A 19,764-nucleotide genomic window follows, 5' to 3' on the forward strand; every position below is an offset into this window, starting at 1 on the left:
AGTAAAACAAATGACTCATTGAAAGAAGGGTTTAATTCATTGGCTTAGGGTTCCAAAGGGATGAACGCTTGGCATGGCAAGGAAGAATGGTAATGAGCAGTTGGCATGGAGACTAGAGCTGAAGTTGAGGTCTCAGACCTTTGAACTGCCCAAAGCAGAGAGAGCTAATGGAATGGCACCAGTCTTTAACCTTTCTATGTCCACTCTTACTTCCTCTAACAAAGCTACACTTCCCAAGCCTCCACAGGCAATGCCACCAACTGGAAGCCAAGTACTCAAATGCTCAAGACTATGGTGGCATTTATGATTCAAACAACCACACCACAAACAACCACAATACAAAGAGATCATGATTCTTTTTGAAAAAATTATTATATAAATATTCATAGGATGGAATATCAAGTAATATATCACTGACATATACAACACAGAAACTGCAATATTCATTATCATTGGTAAGAAATAAGTCACACAAAATATCATACAACTCTATTTATATAACATTTATAGAATAAAATGATTATAGGTGTAGAAAACAGTAGCAGATGACACATTAGCTACTAAAAGAAGGGACTTTAACAGGAAAAGGTATAAGTAAACTTTATGGAAGAATAGAAATGTCTGATTTAGAGTTTCGAAAACACAAATATATACTGCTTCAGTCAGTCAATTACACACTAAAATGTAAATAATTTATTGCATGTGAATTTTACATAATTAAAAAATATTACAGAAATTCCATGGTACCATTCTAGCAAATAAAAGTGTAGGAAACTCAACCTTTACTCTTAATTTTTATGCTTTCTGCTTATCTTTAGCAAAACTAACCAAGTGAATTGATTCAAGTCATTCTTTTTTATTATAAAAGTCTACAAAACCTCTAAAATCTTTTAACAAATGACTCAATTCCCTATTTTCTTCAGGCCCTCCCCCCATTTTACATACAAATTAAGACTGTATTTTGAGATGTCTCCATAGAATGTACAGGCATCCAAGCCACCTCAGACATCAAAGCAGACAGCTCAGTCTTTTGTTCACAGTCTGACCCATAAGGCTTTGCGGTTTCTTTTATTCATGAAAGAAGACTACAGATCTCATTTTTGTTTAAGGGAAATCTTTCTAGAAAACTAGCATCTGGGTGATTATTTAGCTTTTATAAAATTAGTCATTTATCAGCTTTATGTATAACTCTTCTAATTGTTCTAAGAAGTAATTTTTATGAGCAGAAGAACTGCTCATCAATAGAATATGTCATCAGACTGAAGCAAATTCATCTAAATGTTTGTTTTTCTCTATGACATCTGAATAATAATTCCTTGATGCATTTGTCTCTGGTATATTTTGTATATATTACAAAGAAACTACAACTTCTGATATTCAAATAGGTTTAATTTTTTCCCTATTGTTAGTGATTTTCTGTCCAGTTCCCTCCATATCTCACTGTATTGATCCTGTGTTCTGGGGCTGCTTTCCTTTTACATGACACACGTCATTTCAGGTCTATCCTATATATTTGAAAGATGACGGCTAATTCTTAAAGAGGTAGACTAGAAGAGTGCACACACCTGCTGGCTTGTCACCTCCTTTGTTATGCGTATAAGCTAGGCAGTAGGGACAAAGCTTCCCCACTTACTGTTGGTGCAGTCTTTCTGTAACCCATGAACTCATCGTCCCCCTGCTTCAGTCTACCAAGCTAAGACTGACAGGGGTGTACTGCCATGTCCTGGCTATAACTTCATGTGAAAAAGTAGTGAAAATGAAAAAGCAAAAAAGAAAAACTGAAGAACACATAGCAAAATCAGTGTTCCAGCGAATCCAGAGAGGCAAATCTTATTTAGGCCATTTCCAAAGGTACAAATCTAAATGACAGCACCCATGAATTTGATTCAACTACATATCTTAATCATTTGTTTCAATTTCAAGGTACAACCAGATCCAAAATGAACACTTAGGAGTTATATTCTAAAACAGTAAAAATATTCCTATGAAGCGGTGTGCTAAATATTTGCAGATAGTTTAATATCTACTCTTTTAATCTTTACTTTTTTTATTACTTTTATTTTTTTACAGTTCAGTCATTACCACCCTCCCGGTCTGCCCTACCAGTTCCTCATCCCATAACTTCCCCCAACCAAATCCCCACCCTCCCACCCCTGTCTCCAAGAGGATGTCCCTACCGACCCCCCCCCCCACTACTATTGATAAGGCTTAACCTTTTTAACACTAGATCAGGTTTTTAACATTACTATTGTTTACATTTTGGGGTTAGCAATCCTTTGCTTGGTGGTGATAACCTATGAATTATAGGATATTTGACTGGATATCCCTGACTTCTAGTTATTAAATGTTAACAGTATCTTTGAGATATAACAATAAAAACTATCTTTAGAGATTGCCAAGGTGGTATGGAAAGCAAAATAGATCTTGCTTGAGAAGTACTGCAAAGAGATAAAATCCTTCTGTTTTAGTAAAGATCTAGAAATGCCATGCCAGTACTTTCTGAGGCTGCTGCTTTTATCTCAGAGGTAGCAAACTAAACTAGGAAGAGAACTTCAGAGTTTAGCATAACTGTCTCACCATCTGAGGCAATGGATAGTATCTATTTGCAATAATAATCCACGAATGGCTCTATCGATACTAGTCATTTATTTTATGCATACTAATTCCTACTTTCTTCATTTTTAAGATTAGCTAAAACAAAAAGAGATTTAGTAGAAAAACTGACTAGAAAATGAAGCCGGTTACTCTTTGTATATAGTGCTATCTCATACATACAATCACCTAACCAATGGACAGAGTGTAGGAAAAAGAGAAATACTTCTATGTATTTCTTAGTATTTGTATAAATTATTTGTATAAAACTTAGTTCTCTTAAGAAATACTTTAGTTATTGTTTTTAGTTATGTATATACATAACAATTTCCTAAGAAATTGTTTTTAGTTATGCGTATACATATTGTGTGTGGGTGTGGATGTGAGTGCAAGTGTCTAAAATGTCCAGAAAAGAGTTCCTTGGAACTAAAGATCCAGGTTTCTGTGAGCTGTGGTACATACATCTCTTAATTTCCAAACCATCTTTCCAGACCCAAATTCTTACTACTCACATAGAGAAAAACACTTGACAAACATTACTATTGTACTATCACTCAATACCATGTTCTTGTGAGACTATGATTCACAGGAAATAGGTTTACTGTTCTGTTTCTTTGTAATTTCAAATTTACCATTAGTTTACCCTCATGTTATCTCCTTTTGATAATCATATACAATGAAACTATGACTTTATGACGTATTTCATTCACTGATTGACAAAGCAAACAATGTTACTGATCTTTAAAAATTCATTTTATCAAATGTCTAACAGGTTGATAGAGTATTTTAAACGGAGAGGCTCTTACCTACAAGCAACATTAGGATCCGCATTTCGTGAAAGTAGTAACTCTACACACTTCAAGACTTGTTCCTCTGAGCCACGAGCAGAGCAAGCAGTTATCAAAACGGTTAACTTGTCTGTATGAGTGGAAAAGCAAAGAAATCCCCACCCATTAGGAAGTTCCTCTAGTGCCTTCTTCACCATCCTAAGCCTGTACTGCACTCTTAAATCCTCGGTCTCCTCCCATCTCTACCACTCCCAGCACATTTCACCATCTTGGCAAAGGGGCTTTTGTACCTCTAAATGCTCAATTCCTATTGTAACTTTCTCATCCACTGGCATTTCTTCAGGAGAATAGAAAGGGATTTGGCACAATGAGTTTGGACATCCACATTGCATGCGTATGAAGATTTTATAGATAAAATTTTGCCTTGCTGAATTTGTGCTTAGAAAATGATATAATCTCTGGTTTCACTTCACTTCTAACAATCAAGGAACTTTGCTTGTAAATTGTAATAATGCAGAGGTCAGAAAACAACTCGTAGAAATTGGTTCTCTTCTTCCATTATGTGTGTTCCAGGGATTAAACCCACAAGCAGGTTTGGCTTGGCAACAAGGGCTTTTGCTTATGAGCCACCTTTCTGGTCCCTCCACTCCCTGGTGTGTTCTTTTTTTTGTTTGGATGGGATTTTTTTTTGGAGGGGGGTGAAATTTTTTTGTCATTTTTATTCTGTGAATTCACCCTGTTTTCTAAAAGTGGTGGAAATCACTAATTGACTAATTAAAGACAAAACAAACAAACAAACAAATAAAACCACACATGCATACAAACTTTTCAAGTATCAGGAATATAAAATAGGACACCACAGCCATGATTTTCACTAATGGCTCAATACAAATAAACCATAATTATCCTAGACATAGTTTTATCACAGACAGTGTGACTACCATAATGCCTTAATATTTTGTTATTTATAGACATGAAACTAATACCAGGCCTCACTACCCAATGGGAATCTTACAGACTCAGAGAAATTTGTGTATCTCCTGTGAAAATACAACAAAGGTGTTTCTCTGATTTTTTTTTTTTTCGGAGCTGGGGACCGAACCCAGGGCCTTGCGCTTGCTAGGCAAGCGCTCTACCACTGGGCTAAATGCCCAACCCCGTTGATTTTAAATAAAAAAGGAAACCATGATTGTTTTTGAACAGAGTATTTTACATACTTCCAAAACTCTCCTTCATAAATATGGCCTTTCATTAAGTGATGTTTTCAAGTAACAAAATAAAAAGCAAAATCTAAGCATGAAATTAAGGAATGAATGTCTATAAAATATATAGAACATTGTAGTAATAGTTTTATAAGTATTTCATTCATGCAGATTACAAATGTGAAAATTCATTCTTAAACAAAATGATGAATGAAGTGAATTCAAATCTATTAGAAACATTTTAGTGAAGTGTCACCACTGCTTCCATGTAAGAAAATGAATTTACATACATACCATTGCCTTTTAGAATGGACTCACAGAACTAAGTGGAAGTTGTTGATTAAGAAAAAACAGAACTTAATAAACCATCTATAAAAATTTAATATCATTGTTTTCAAGTATACAAAGCAAGTTTCAAATAGTTTTTCACAAAGTTACTGGCTTTTTGCTATTGCTTCCAGTGACCTTTCCTTTAAAAACAAACAAAAAAACCATCTAGCATAAAGTTTTTGAAAGGCAAAGGACACTGTCAATAGGACAAAACGAGAACCAACAGTTTGGGAAAAGATCTTTACCAACCCTACATCCTATAGAGGGCTTATATCCAAAATATACAAAGAACTCAGGAAGTTAAACTCAGAGAATCAAATAAAAATGGGGTACAAAGCTAAACAAAGAATTCTCAACTGAGGACTACGGAATGGCTGAGAAGCACCTAAAGAAATGTTCAACATCCTTAGTCATCAGGGAAATGCAAATGAAAAGAACCCTGAGATTCCACTTCACACCAGTCAGAATGGTGAAGATCAAAAACTCAGGTGACAGCAGATGCTGGAGAGGATGTGAAGAAAGAGGAACACTCCTCCATTGTTGGTGGGATTGCAGACTGGTACAACCATTCTGGAAATCAGTCTGGTGATACCTCAGCAAATTGTACATAGTGTGCTACCAGCTATATCACTCCTGGCCATATACCCAAAAGATGCTTCAACACATAACAAGGATACATGCTCCACTATGTTCATAGCAGCCTTATTTATAATAGCCATAAGCTAGAAAGAACCCTTCAAGAGAGGAATGGATACAGAAAATGTGGTACATTTATACAATGAAGAACTAATCAGCTATTCAAAACAATGACTTGATGAAATTCTTAGGCGAATGGATGGAACTAGAAAATATCATCCTGAGTGAGTTAACCCAGTCCCCAAAGAACACATATGGTATGCACTCACTGATAAGCGGATATTAGCCCAAATGTTCAGAATACCCAAGATACAACTCACAGACCATATGAATTGAAGCTTAAGAAGAAGAAAGACCAAAATGTGGATACTTCAGTCCCTCTTAGAAGGGGAAACAAAATAACTCATGGGAGAAATACAGGGACAAAGAATAGAACAGAGACTGAAGAAAAGGCCATCCAGAGATTGCCCCACCTGGGGATCCATCCCATATGCAGCCACCAAACCCAGTCACTATTGCTGATGCCAAGAAGTACTTGCTGATGACAGGAGCCTGATATGGGTGTCTCCTGAGAGGCTCTGCCAGTTCCTTACAAGATGAGGATGCTTATAGCTAATCATCAGACTGAGCATGGGGACCCCAAAGGAGGAGCTAGAGAAAGAACTGAAGGAGCTGAAGGGGTTTGCAACCCCATAGGAAGAACAACAATATCAACCAACCAGACCTCCCCAGAGCTCCCAGGGACCAAACCAACAACCAATGAGTACACATGGAGGGACCCAGGCGCCAGCTGCATATGTAGCAGAGGATGGCCTTGTTGGACATCAATAGAAGGAGAAGCCTTGGTCCTGTGAAGGGTTGTTTCCCCAGTGTAGAGGAATGCCAGGGTGTTGAGGTATGACTGGGAGTGAGGTGGGGGGGACATCCTCATAGAAAGCAGGGGGAGGGGAGAAGAGAGACAGGGAAATCTGCAAAGGGGAGAACATTTGAAATGTTAATACATAAAATATCCAACAAAATAAAAAAATACATATTAATATAACCTGCTATAAAGATAACAAAAAATGGAGGTTGCAAATCTATTTTTGGAGAGGTAGTTTTTAAAAACATGTATATTTAAATTTGAGTTTTCATATCTCTATATAACTCATATATTTTTGCTTAAATATTTTCCTTTGCATAATTGTTGCTTAGAAATCAAAGAATCATAGTAAACTGTCAGTTAAATTTTCTCAAGCATCTTACTTACCCTTATCAAAGCTTGCATTAGCACCCCTGTCCAAAAGGAACCGAACCAGCTCTACATTGGCCACACTAGCTGCATACATAAGAGGGGTCCATCCATAGCGGAAGCTGGAATCTACATTAATGCCTGTTGATGGAGAGAACATTTGTTTTAAATACTTATTTTTAATTGTGTGTGTGTATTATATATAAATTAAATACACATGTTTGTATGTTTGCTTGCATCAATGTATATGTACCGCTGGTGTGCAGAGGGGGAAGAGGGCACCAGAACTCAGGAACTGCAGTGGAGTTACAGATGGTTTTCAGCTACCATATAGGTGTCTCAGCAAGGTTTCTTCCTAAGACAGGCTTCAAAAACTACATGTATTGATAATTAATACAATTTGCAACCTTCAGTTTCATGGTGGTACTATGTTCAATGAGACCCAATATGATCAATATTTACCACATAATAAATACAGCATCTGTAATATAAGAATTTTCTATGCTATCATTTTCTATAGTGGTATTGGGGAAGATTTTGTGGAGGTCATATGTCTTTTAAGTGACAAAATTATCCCTGGGAAATATCACACATCTCTGGTTTCAAATGCTACATGTGCCTCCAAGGAATCCTTAACTTCTTACCAACATGGAATTTAACCCATGGCTAACTAATAAATCATGAAACTGGAAGTTAGGTTAGACTATAAAGCTCTATTGAAAAATACAGATTCCACTTTGTAATCCAAGGTTCAATATGATCCTGTATCTATATTATAAACACAAAATACCACTGTTAAGAATCAAACAGAAGGCAAGGGAACCAATAGGAAACTATTAGTATATAATACAAAAATAAAAGCAAGAATACTAATAAGAGAGGAACCAGGAGGAAAACAAAAGGAAATTCAAAGATACTATCATAATTTAAAATTACTTTGAGGTGTGATTAAAAAGAACAAGCGGAAAATTACCATCAAGTTTTACTTTAGAAGAACGAGTAACAAGCAGTGAGCTAGAATAAGGAGAGGTATGAAATGTCAGGCCTTGAATATAAAATAAAGTTTAATTAGCTCTTTAGATGGGACAGGGCTGGAGAGAGGGATTAAAGAGTTATGAGCCCTGGCTTCTGCTCTTTCATAGAACCTACCAGGTTCCATTCCTAGCACCCATATAGCAGCTCACACCTGCCTTTAACTCCAGTTCTGTGGAATGTGTCACCCTTTCCTAGCCTCTGTGGGACTGCATGCATGTGCTACACAAACATGCAGACAGATAAAACATCCACACACATTATATATTATCTGTATATAGATACAGATAGCTATATAGATAGAACGTTTAGAATGTGACAGAGACAGGTAGTAACTGCCAAGAAAGGACAATACAAATTTTCATCGATGCTATAAATCCCTTGAATTATTAGGAATTTTCTCAAAAAATACTGGCCTATCAATATAACACAAACAGAAAAATAAACAGAAAAGGGGGCTAACCTAGGATTAAGAAGGACAGAAGCTATGTTACAAGGACAAAAATACAATAAGAGAATGAACCCAAACCCATTAAATTCATATAAACTGTTTCCTTTAATGATATCAAGAGCAAAGTGGTAGATATGATAAGTCATGTCACTGAGGAAATGCTCTGAAGGGCTGACTTTTTTCTTGTTCAAGCACTAACACACTGAAGTCTATACAGGCAAATTTCCAAGTGTCTTAGTTAAACTGTCATGATGTATATTGTAATTACTGGGGAAATGCAGTACTAAATTGTATGTTTGAGCTTCTGTTTTGTCTTTTCTAACAATCTTTCCTCTGTAAGCTGATGTGATAATCAGAAGATGAGATTAGAACAACATTTCCTTAGTCTTCTTTTCTTTGGCAGTTGTTAGCAAAACTGTGACCAAAGATAGAAGTAAAACTTATGACAAAAGAGAAGTAAATGTTGAATTCTGGTACAAAAATTCTCACTGATTATCACATTTAATACTTACTTTGTGGAAGCAAAAGAGTAAAAGACCTTTCTCCTTATACCTATACATTTACAGTTGGCTTTTTAAAATGAGTTTTAAAATGTATTATAATTAAAGAAATTTCAAATGGCTGACCACTTACTTAGCAGCTGGCTCTTTATAAGAGGCTGAAAACCTCTCCTCGAACTAACCCCTAGTACTTCACGTTCCTCCATTACATTCCTAGTCCCACTATTCTGAGAATGAATTCTCTTTTCTGAATCAAACGTCTGCCTATTATTCCCTAATTATCATTATGTTCACTACAAGTCCTCAGATTTCCTTATTTAACTCTTATTGAACATTGTCAGGTGAATATCAAAGTTCAGCATTTGTTTACAAAGTGAGACAGATCTTCTTCTTTTGCATTTGTTACAAAAATAACACCTAAGACTTACATATTGTTTATATATCTTAAGCTAATATTGACACAAACTTTATTCTTAGCCTTCATTTACATGTTTTTCTTACTTTAGTTTCAACAACCTTGAGTATAGTGCTGCTATCCTTTTAAAAAGGGGAAAACTGAAACCTTTAAGCTATTAAACTTTAATAGCTTATTTAATATTACAGAGCCATCAAATGTCATGGTTAGGAATCAAATCCTGATCCTGTTTTGCATTGATGTATTTTCATTAAACTCTATATTGTTCTAGCATAGAAGACAGTTGTTTTCCATAACCTTGTGTGTGTGTGTGTGTGTGTGTGTGTGTGTGTGTGTGTGTGTGTATTTTGTATCTTGTAGCTGTAACACTTGTTAGCCCTTGGATAATTTCAATGATCAGAGTCAACAATTTAATTTATATGTGTATATAATTTAAAAATAAATTTTACTTAATCTATTAGAAAGCATTATGGGACTTGGGGTAAAACTGTATTTTCCATAAAGGAACTGACGTTCTGAAAGCTTAAACAACATCCTCCAGGAATCAACCTCGAGCAGGCCCTGAAACTAGAATATCCAGATACGCATTCCAATATTCGACTCAGGCCTTAGTCCACCAAAACACAATGTAGAAGGAAATAGAACCTAAAAGACTTAAGAAGCATATTATAGAAAAGTAAATATTTAAAAAGATGATCAAGGTGGGAGTAAGATTAGTCAGAGCCAGGCTTCTTAAAGGTTCAAGAACCAATGGAATTACTAGACTCATTCCAAATGAGAGGGTAGGTGAAGAAAAGAGGTCAGGAAGACAAAAAGCCAACTAAGACATGAGTAACACACTGATATATTAACACTCATTAGGAAAAACGGCACAAACTTTAAAAAATAAGGTGCTCTAATGAACTTATCAACGATTCACTTGACTGGATTCTCTAACTCTCACCAGAATCCAGGAGTTCCTTCACTAAGGAAATATCTCCGGTGGTCAGTGCTTTCTTGAATGTTTCGTTCTTCTCTTCAACGGGTAAAGACCTTTTTAATTTCTAAAAGAACAGGAAGTTAAATTTCTCGTTAATGTATATTTTCATTTACATCAGGAAATAACATTTTTTAATTAAAAAAAAAAAACAAAAAAAACTACATAGGGTCGTTTTGCTTTGGCCAGCAAATGAAATACGTGACGAATAGGTGTCTAAATTTATCTTTAAAGAAAATGGGCAACCATGAGCCAAATCCAGGTGAAGCGAAATCTGCGGCCTAAAGGATGCAACTGATGAAAACCGCAGTTCGTAAACAACAGAGCATTTTGCTGGTTTGCTTAATAACCTGAAACGCGCGTAATCCAAAACTCTGGGAGAAAGTTAGGGAGCTGGGCACGAGGGGAAAAGCTGGGTTCACACGTCTGGGCCTAGCTTCCGAAAGCCACGGGAGGCCCCAAACGGGTGCAGTCCAGAAGTTGCCTTTTCCACTACCTGAGAGGACCGGTCGAGATACCCAATATCCCAGCCGTCATCCTCACTATCGCTGCTCTCGCCTCCACCAGCCACTGCCAAGCCCCTCAGCGTGCCCGCCGCCATGGCCCCAAGCTGTTCTTTGGGCGCCTGCGCACTATCAGAGTGGGAGCGTGACCTTGCGCAAGCGCCTGGGGCCTTTGGCGCAGGCGCAGAGCCGCTCACTGTCACTTCCTTCTCCTACCTACTGCATGTGAGGGAGCTGGCCTTTCACACCGGAACCTGATGGCCTCACACCTCACGAAAGCCCACGGCTTCGCTCTGCTCCTCCATGATACTTCCAATTGCTTTAAGGGACTTTGTTTCATTTAAAAAAAAAGTTTAATTACATTCTTGAACTTCAAAGAATGCATGAAGGAGCTAAGTACAGCTGAGTTTTTCTCGCCATGAACAGTTTGCTGGGTGAGAAGGACTGTTATTTGAAATTTTGCTAGAATATGTCATGAACGAATATCACAGGGACTTTCCAGAAGCTGCCAGAAGGCTGAGATGAGTAATTACCCCATTCTTGCTTCTATTCTTTGACTTCCATGCCATCAGAGGTCTCAGCTTAGAATTGGAAACCCAACTCTCAAAACATTCTTCTGCTGTAACTCGTAGATGTCCTAGCACAAAACGTCAGTCATGAGAGGAGAATATGGGGGAAGAGAGAATCAGAAACCTTGGAAGAACAGGATGATTCAGATATCCAGAGAGCAAGTAATACCATCAACTTCAGGTGAAGGCAGCTGAAGGTCAGTCCCACTTTTCTATATCATATTGATAGAATGTTGATGACACACCTATTATCTTAGAACACAAACACACACACACACACACACACACACACACACACAGACACACATCGATTGGTTAAAAAAATAGAATATCTCAGTGTCTTAAAAGCAAACTAGGCAGGTACCATTCTTTCTTGATATTTATTATTTATTTATTTATTTATTTATTTATTTATTTATGTACTTTTGCTTCAACAGTGTTCTCGACCTGTGGGTTGTAACCTCTGGTGAGGTCAAGCAACCTTTTCACACAGGTCACCTAAGACCAGCAGAAAACAGATATTTATGTTATGACACATAACAGTAGCAAAATTACAGTTAAAGTAGCAACAAAATAATTTTATTGTTGGGGGTTATAATATAGGAACTTTATTAAAGTGTTGCAGCATTAGGAAGGTTGAGAACCACTGAGAACTCACTTGAATGTTTTTATTTGTTTGTTTTTATAGCAAATCACTAAAGTGATTCTCAAAGATAGTTTGGGGGAGTCAGGAAGACTAGTCTTTCTAAATGTATCAATTGAATAAATATGGATCATTAAGTATAGCCTGACACAATTGTAGTGTGTGTTTCAGGTTTACTATACAGCAAAGGTGTATTATAATTTTTGGATTCTCTTGCCTTGACCTCCGAGTCACCTGCTTAACGACACACACCGCAATTATACTCACCTAAAGTCACACACTACCACAGCCACCTACAGTGCAGAACTAGGCTTTAGAGGACACAGCATTAAAGACAAACCATGGTACCTAATGGAGGCCATATCTTAACCAGGAGAGAGTATCTACAGAACCAAACAAGACTGTTGAAGACTATTAGTGCCCCCAAAGCAAATAAATAAGCGCGGTTAATTCTTGGAATCAAATCAGTTAGATTCTTTACTGGTAGAATTATTAGCTGTAGCTGTGTGCCCTTTAATAATTTATTTAGCCTCTTTCTCCCTTTGAAGTGTCCTCCACCACCACCCTTTGCAGAGGGACTTTTTCTCTGTGTCTGCTGCATCTGTGTGTTTCCTAACCCCCAATAAGTACTTTCCTTCAACTGCTGGTTCTGTTTACAGTGCTTGAGATTTCTCTGCTGCTACCTATTGTGCTTCAGGTTTTTTTCCCCCTGCCTTTTAATTCTTTAAATGGCAGAGAAAACAAACTTAAGACACCTAGACTGTATCAACTGAACAGAAACAGAGGCCTGAAGCTGGATGTTTGTGAAGAGATTATGATGGGTGTGCTTTTGTGGGCCACGATACTGGATGTTACTTCATGACTACATGAATGCTAAAATATTTTTAAGGCATTGGAAGATGGTGTGTATGTGTGTGTATTATAAATGCTCTATCCCTTTTATTAATTTTTTTTGTTTAAACAGTTACTGTTGTTATTTACTAAGATGGTAGCAAATTGCAGGATAAATATGAAGATATGGTGAATATCCCTAAATTAATTAAAAACCAAATGGCCAAGAGAAGCTTTAAAAGAGGTGGGTGGCTGTTTAAGAAGGGGCTCAGGAAAGCTTAACTTATCAGTTGAAAATTATTTATATAAAACTTGTTTGAAAGGCTTTGCGATTTATTTAACAAGAGAATTTGTAAGTACAGATTGTATTATTCTAAAACTTATATGGAAAAGCAAATGAACTAGAGTACTTGAGAACATTCTGAGAAAAGGAAGAATAAAGTGAGAATTACTTTACTAGATTTCAAGACTATTTATCCTTGCATTCATGACTTTATAGTATAGCTTAATGGAACAGGAAAATGGACCTAGGGTTATCACCATGCAAGCACACTGTGGCCAACTGAGATTGGACAAAGCTGCAAGATAAAGTCAATGGAATTAGGATAATATTATTTAGGAAATAACATAATTTATTCTAATCTTTGCCATATTTGGATCAAAACAAAGGCCTGATGCTACAGTTTTGTGAAGAGAGGATTATGTGATGGGTGTACTTTTGTCTGCTGTGATACTAGATTTTACTATAAAATCAATCAAATGCCTCCGTCTTTTCAGGTTCTCTGCTTTTCATTGTACACTGATAATACATTGTATTAGGACATGTTCATATAGGGATATGAACCTTTGACCATATTCTTTCTCCATAATTCTCTTCATTGTGATAAAAAATTTTGTTTCTATTTTCTTGTTACTATACATACATGACTTTATGTCTGTATAAAATCAAGAATTCCTAAATAAAACATGAAATGATTATCTTTCTGAGACTGGCTTAATTTGCTTAGTAACATCTCCAGGTTCTTCCATATTCCTGTAACTGACATAATTTTGTTCTTTATATTTTATTATTAGATTATTTAGAGAAGTTTCATACATAACTTATATATGTTATATATATGTATAATTTATTGAAGTTAGCCTTTAATTTGATTATAAATAATATCTTCTATTGAGTTAGTTTGAGAAATAGCTGATTCCCAGGGAGAATGTCTAGCCTTTTAGCAGATATCTCTGTATTCTTTTCCACTGTCTGACACATTCAGTTTGTTGCCAAATTTTAATGCTTTCAACTTAAACTTTAACTAACATTATTATTACTTTTATGCTGTTTTCTCCAGACTGTCTCCATATCTGCCCTGGTCCTTCCATTTATTCGATAAGTGCTACTTTCATGTTATCCTTGCCAATGCTGTATTCAGATGGTGTTGGTCCTTATCGACTAGTTGCTCAGGACCTCAGTAGGCTCTACACTTCTGCTTCATCTGCTTCAAGTAACTCTCGCTCCTCAACTTGTAACATGTTCTGTGATTTGTTAACATCTATAAATTGAGCCTAGCATGTATACTCCAGTTTAGCCGCCATTGTAGACTAATCTTTATCTTCTTCAATGTCTTAGGACCTATTTACATTTATTTCTGTCATGTACTGGAACTTATGTCTTTTCTTTTTCTTACAAAATTTCATTCTTTGGAGCATTCATAGTGTGTTTTGTTCATATTCATCCTACCAGTCATTTCAGATTCCCCCCCATTTCCCTACACACCCAAACCTGTACCATTTTTGTTTCTTCTTTTTTCAACCATCAGTTCCAGTTTATGATCTCAAATATATCAGTTCCAAAATATGATGCTCAAGAATGTATGTCCTTCTTGGAACTTGGCCGAATGGCCAGGAGCTGATGATTCTGTTAGAGGAAACTGACTCCCCCTCTCCCAGCAGCTATCAGCTACCAATAGCTCTTCAGCTAGGGGTTGGATTTTATGCCAAACTTCCATCTCTATGATGGGCTTTGATCTGGTCTGAGTTTACATGGGGATTGTGAATGCTGTTACAATCACTGAGTTTATATGATGAACTGCTTTGTGTGTATGGAGACACTGTTTCCTTATATTCCTCTACTACCTCTGGCTTTTACAGTCTTTCCACCTTCTCTTATGTAATTATCCATGAGCTTTGGGAGAAGAGGATGTGCTATGGATGTCCCATGTAGGGGTAAGCATCCTATAGTCTCTTAATTGCATCTTGGTCAGTTGTGGCTATTGTGTTAATTACTGTCTACTGCAAATAGAAGCTTCTCTGATGAGGGTTGAAAATATTAATTTATGTATAAAATTTAGAGTTGGTTAATATTATGTCCATTTAGCAGAATAACGACAGTGGGTTCTCCCCTGTGGCCTATAACCCACCTAACCATAGATTCTTAAACTGACATTGATGCCATTGGGTTTTATCTTATGGAATAGGACTTAAATCTAAACAGACAGTGGTTGTTTATGCCTATGATATTCATGCCACTATTGCAGCAGTGGGCATTGCCAAGCCAATATAATTGTAACTGGCATGGGTCACATCAGTGAAATATTAACAATGTCTTTTCTTTTTTGGTAGCATGTATAACATCTTCCAGCAATATGAAAGACAGCTAGTAGGAGTGAAGCTTCTAGGTCAGGACCATACCAGCCTGTTATCTCCATGAATTGTGACTGAAGTACAGCATGTCTTTGTCTTCAGCAATACGGTCTTGCTGTTATGTTTCAGAGGGTAACCAATAGGATTGGCCAAAATCTGTTACATTTGAGACCTCACTGGTCAACACCTTTGCAATGTTTTTTTTTGTTTGTTTGTTTTGTTTTTTTTTATTTTTTGTTTTTTAATTTAGCCTGTGGTATCCAGTAGGTTTTTGAAAATCCCATTATAGGATAACTGTTTTAACACACAAACACAGACACATGCCCATGCCCCCACCCCCACTGTGTGTCTGCCTGCCTGTCTGCCTCACTCTAGTATTAGGTGCATTTCCATATGGATTTTTCCAATGGTCTTTGGTGTTATTTATTTCTACCTACCTACATTCAATTTTTTAATCCTGCCCTCCCACCCTACACTCCAATTTAATCCTTTCTATAATTTCATTCAAGCCTTTATCCCACTGCATCTTCCTCCCTTCCGTTCTATTGAATCCCTCCCCCCATAGGTTTTTACTAAGTTTCTGCTCTCAGTGAGTATTCCAAATGGAACATATATATCCAAAGATTCACAGCTAACATCCACAAATGAGAGGAAACACAAGATGTTTGTCTTTCTGAGTCTAGTCTACCTCACAGAATACTTGTTTCCAGGTCCATCTACTTACCTGTGAATTTCATAATTTCATTTTTCTTAATAGCTATTATGTAAATATATCCTGTTTTCATTATTCATTAATCAATTGACTATATCAAGGCTGTTTTCATTTCTTGGCTATTATGACTAGAGCAACAACAAATATGGATGAGCAGGTTTCTCTGTAGTAGGATAGAAGTCATTTGGGTATATGACCAAGAGTGGTCTAACAGGATCATGTGGTAGATCTATTTATAGCTTTTTGAGAAAGCTCCACACAGATTTTCATAGTGGCTGAACCAGCTTGCTCTCTCTACCAGCATTCAATATGTGTTGTCCTTTCTTCATAGTTATACCAGTATTTTTGGGAGGATTTTGATTATAGCCATTCTGACTGAGGGAAGATGAAATTTCAAAGCAGTTTTATTTTGTATTTCTCTGGTGGCTCAGGATAGCAAATGTCTTCAAAAGTTTCTCAGTCATTTGTTTAATCTTTTGTAGTGACTTGAATTTGTTTACATTTTTAAATTTAGTGTTTTGAAGCTATTTCTCTGTAGTTCAAACTGACCTGGAACTCACTGTGTTCCTCAGGCTGCCTTGGAACTCACCATCTCTCTGCTTCTCTGTCCATGTGCAGGGATTACAGCCCTGGGCCACCATGTCCAGCTATGTTTATTTATTCCTGATGTCAGATATCAGCTTCTCCATACTTTTAAACCAACCTCTAATTCTAGAAGGGTGCCTTTTTGTGTTATAGAAACTCCATGCATATGGTAAATTTTTGTCTTTAATATTCTACCATGAGATTTGCATTAGTAATTCCACAGTTCTCATTGTGAGAAAAAAAGTTTTGAATACATTTTTTATGGAGCCAAAATAGAAATAGTGAAAAGCTATAATGGAGTTTTTGAATGCCTTCAGGTTAAAACTGGACCTCAAGCTAATCATTTTAAGAAATTAAATAAAATTGGTCATGGAGATATATATATATATAATTTTAGAATTTTAGAATTCACCTTCTTTAGATATAAGAATAGACAAAATGCAAAAAAGATGTTGAAATTAGGGAGCCAGAGGGCTGACCTATGATTCCTTTTAGAAACAACAGAGAAAATGGAGTGCTAATGGGGCATAAAAATAGTTATCAAATAAGCAATGCTTCAAAATGTTCTATTAAATCAAAACTCACAATGATAATAATAATTGAGCAACATTAACAGTCATCTTCATTTTATAGTGCTTTTTCTAGTCAGTGCCCAAGAGTTTTATATATGTTAAGTTAGCTAGCCCCATACAGTCCTATTAGAATAGATGCTACACAAGTTTTACAGAAGAAATGTAAGGCACAGGCAGTTAAAAGTATTCTTCAAAGGCCACCTACCTGGCTGGAGTAAACTTTCAGACACTACTACAGCATCTATAGCATCACAGCTGCAGCACTCTCCTGCATTAGGATACTTTTCTGAGCATTTTAGCTCATACAGTTCATGTTGCAGTAGTTTCTCTCCAGGTGATATTAGTTCTTCATTTTTTAAATGAGAAAACTCAGATATAGAAAGATTTTATATAAACAGCCCACAATTATCTAAGTATGATAACCATGGCTTTCTGTCTCTAAATATAGGGGTAAGATCTGACTGGGAACATTTTTAACACCCCGCCCAAGACCTCTCACCTCTGGGAGGTCCTTATTTCTACTGTGTGATTTACTCACATTAGAGGGATACATCCCTTTCCAAAGATTTCATCTTTTTAATGGAAACTTTAACAGAGAACCAACTATGATTCATTTACAGGTAAATCACAAGTTTTATTTCTGGCCAGATAAGAAATTAGTAAGTAGGTTTTTGTCTGAAAATATTTGGGAATTGCCCAAGGGGACTTCCTGGAATGCATCAGAAAACTACTTACCGTTGACTAGATCAGAGAACTACTTAACATTGAAGACCACAGTGTTCTGCTTGGTTCAGTGATGACAGGAGACTGGAGAAAGACGGCGGACATAAGCAGTTGCATGCCAGGCACACATCCTACCCCAGTTCAGGTTTTTCCTGATTCCTACGGAGAACTTTTAGGCTTTGGCTCAGCCATTAGTGGTGATTAGCTAATGCCACTCATTCTAACCATGACAAATAGTGCTGTTGTAATTTGTGGCAGATTTGCCTTTGAAATGAATGCTATGACAATTTTGTAGTTCTGTTCTGTCCTTTAGGAGTACATTAGGTTCACTTTTCAGAAATTAAAAAGAAAAACACTGTGATTTTAAAAATCATAATCCTCTCTGAAATTTATTAGTGTTGGAGACATAAAATTGTTTAACATATTTCTAATTATTAGAATTCATCTTCACAATATAGTCAGGGGAAGAGGAAATCAGGTAAGAGTCTTGATCTCAGAATGTTTTCAGTGTAGCAAGAGAAACAAATAAGTCCATAATTAAACATCAGGAGTGATAAGTTCTTTAATAAAAAAATCAACAATGATAAAAGGCAAAGGAGGCAAGGAGGCATTTAAAATCATTTACCTGAACCCTCATAGTGGCCAGCAGCTCTTTGTAACTCCATCTAGTTCCAAAGGATCCAATATCATCACTGGCTTCTGCAGGTACTACATGCAGGTAGTAGACACATAGCAAAAAAGAGAAAAGGAACTTTTTCTTTTGAGACTGTATCAAAGGTTACTGGACCTTAAACCTAGGTTTACATGGTATCAGACCATTCTTATTTTTACTAGATATCAAGTAGGATAGACATTTTTTCTTTAGGATAATACTCCCCCCCACCCCCGTGTGTGTGTGTGTGTGTGTGTATGTGTGTGTGTGTGTGTGTGTGTGTGTGTGTGTGTGTGTGAAGATGAAGATGAAGGCAGATGTCAGATGTTTCTCATACTGTCTACTGTCCATTTTGAACCAGAAAGTCAGCAATTAGACTAGGCTGGCAGGCCAGTGAGCTCCAGGAATCTTTCTGTTTCTTGACAGTTGTCTCTAAGATGCCATAGTTTATGAATTATAATTCCACCGATTATTTACAATTTTGAAAAGAAATCCTTTTTGTTATGGAAGAAAGATGACCAACAATATCCACACAGCAGCTACTAGTGTTTCTCAGTAGACTGGTAATTCATGGAGAACAGCTATCCCACGAAATGGGTCATAAAGGAAAAACACTTTAGTTTCAGTAGCAAGGAAACAGGAAGCAAAAGAATAGCAGAACAGAAGGACCTGTTTGGACTCTGTGTCTTGCATTCTCTAAGCTGAGTAAGAACAATCACAAATGGTTGCAACTTCAGCTTAAGATAAAATAAAAGAAAGTCCTGGGGAATGTATCCCCTACTCTCAGTACTCTGGATAACCAGGTAATAATTTACATAGGGGAGAGAGGGGGAAGAAAGCAGAAGGGAGGGAGGGGGAGATGAGAATGAGAATGAATGAGAATGAAGGTTGAGGCAAAGTCCAAGTCAGAGACTTTAACAACACAACCAATACAGAATGTGTCAATGGGCGTGTGTTCTGTTGACACACACAGGCATCTCGGCTTCTGTAGAGTTTTTAGATATTAGGAAAATCCCTTTACTCTTCATTTTTGCAGAGCAGCTGTGAAAACCATTTTTGAAAAAGCTTCCACTGAATTAGAAACCAGGTAATCTAGATGCAAAGCTATCTATCCAGCTCACCATGGGAACTCAGGGAAGTTTCTGTTCTCTGAATCCTGGTGTATAAAATACCTCTACTTAGAGGGTAAA

General features: G+C 36.7%; 2 protein-coding genes across 2 annotated transcripts in view; one reads left to right on the forward strand and one right to left on the reverse strand.

The window, feature by feature from the left end:
* The window catches only part of Asz1 (ankyrin repeat, SAM and basic leucine zipper domain containing 1), a 55,604-nt gene extending 44,831 nt beyond the window's left edge, over positions 1-10,773 (reverse strand). The window contains exons 1-4 of the mRNA NM_130750.1: positions 10,650-10,773; positions 10,121-10,220; positions 6,798-6,920; positions 3,399-3,510 (exon numbers count right to left, since the gene is read on the reverse strand). Of these exons, the coding sequence (NP_570106.1) occupies positions 3,399-3,510; positions 6,798-6,920; positions 10,121-10,220; positions 10,650-10,754 (440 nt within the window). The 5' untranslated portion in view covers positions 10,755-10,773. The remainder of the gene's footprint in view (positions 1-3,398; positions 3,511-6,797; positions 6,921-10,120; positions 10,221-10,649) is intronic.
* A 107-nt stretch (positions 10,774-10,880) lies between these two features.
* Cftr (CF transmembrane conductance regulator) overlaps positions 10,881-19,764 on the forward strand; it is a 272,563-nt gene continuing 263,679 nt past the window's right edge. Inside the window, exons 1-2 of the mRNA XM_063285515.1 lie at positions 10,881-11,090; positions 11,289-11,422. The gene's annotated coding sequence lies outside the window, so the exon portion shown is untranslated. The remainder of the gene's footprint in view (positions 11,091-11,288; positions 11,423-19,764) is intronic.

Source organism: Rattus norvegicus, chromosome 4 (assembly GCF_036323735.1).
Source record: "Rattus norvegicus strain BN/NHsdMcwi chromosome 4, GRCr8, whole genome shotgun sequence".
Lineage (NCBI taxonomy): Eukaryota > Metazoa > Chordata > Mammalia > Rodentia > Muridae > Rattus > Rattus norvegicus.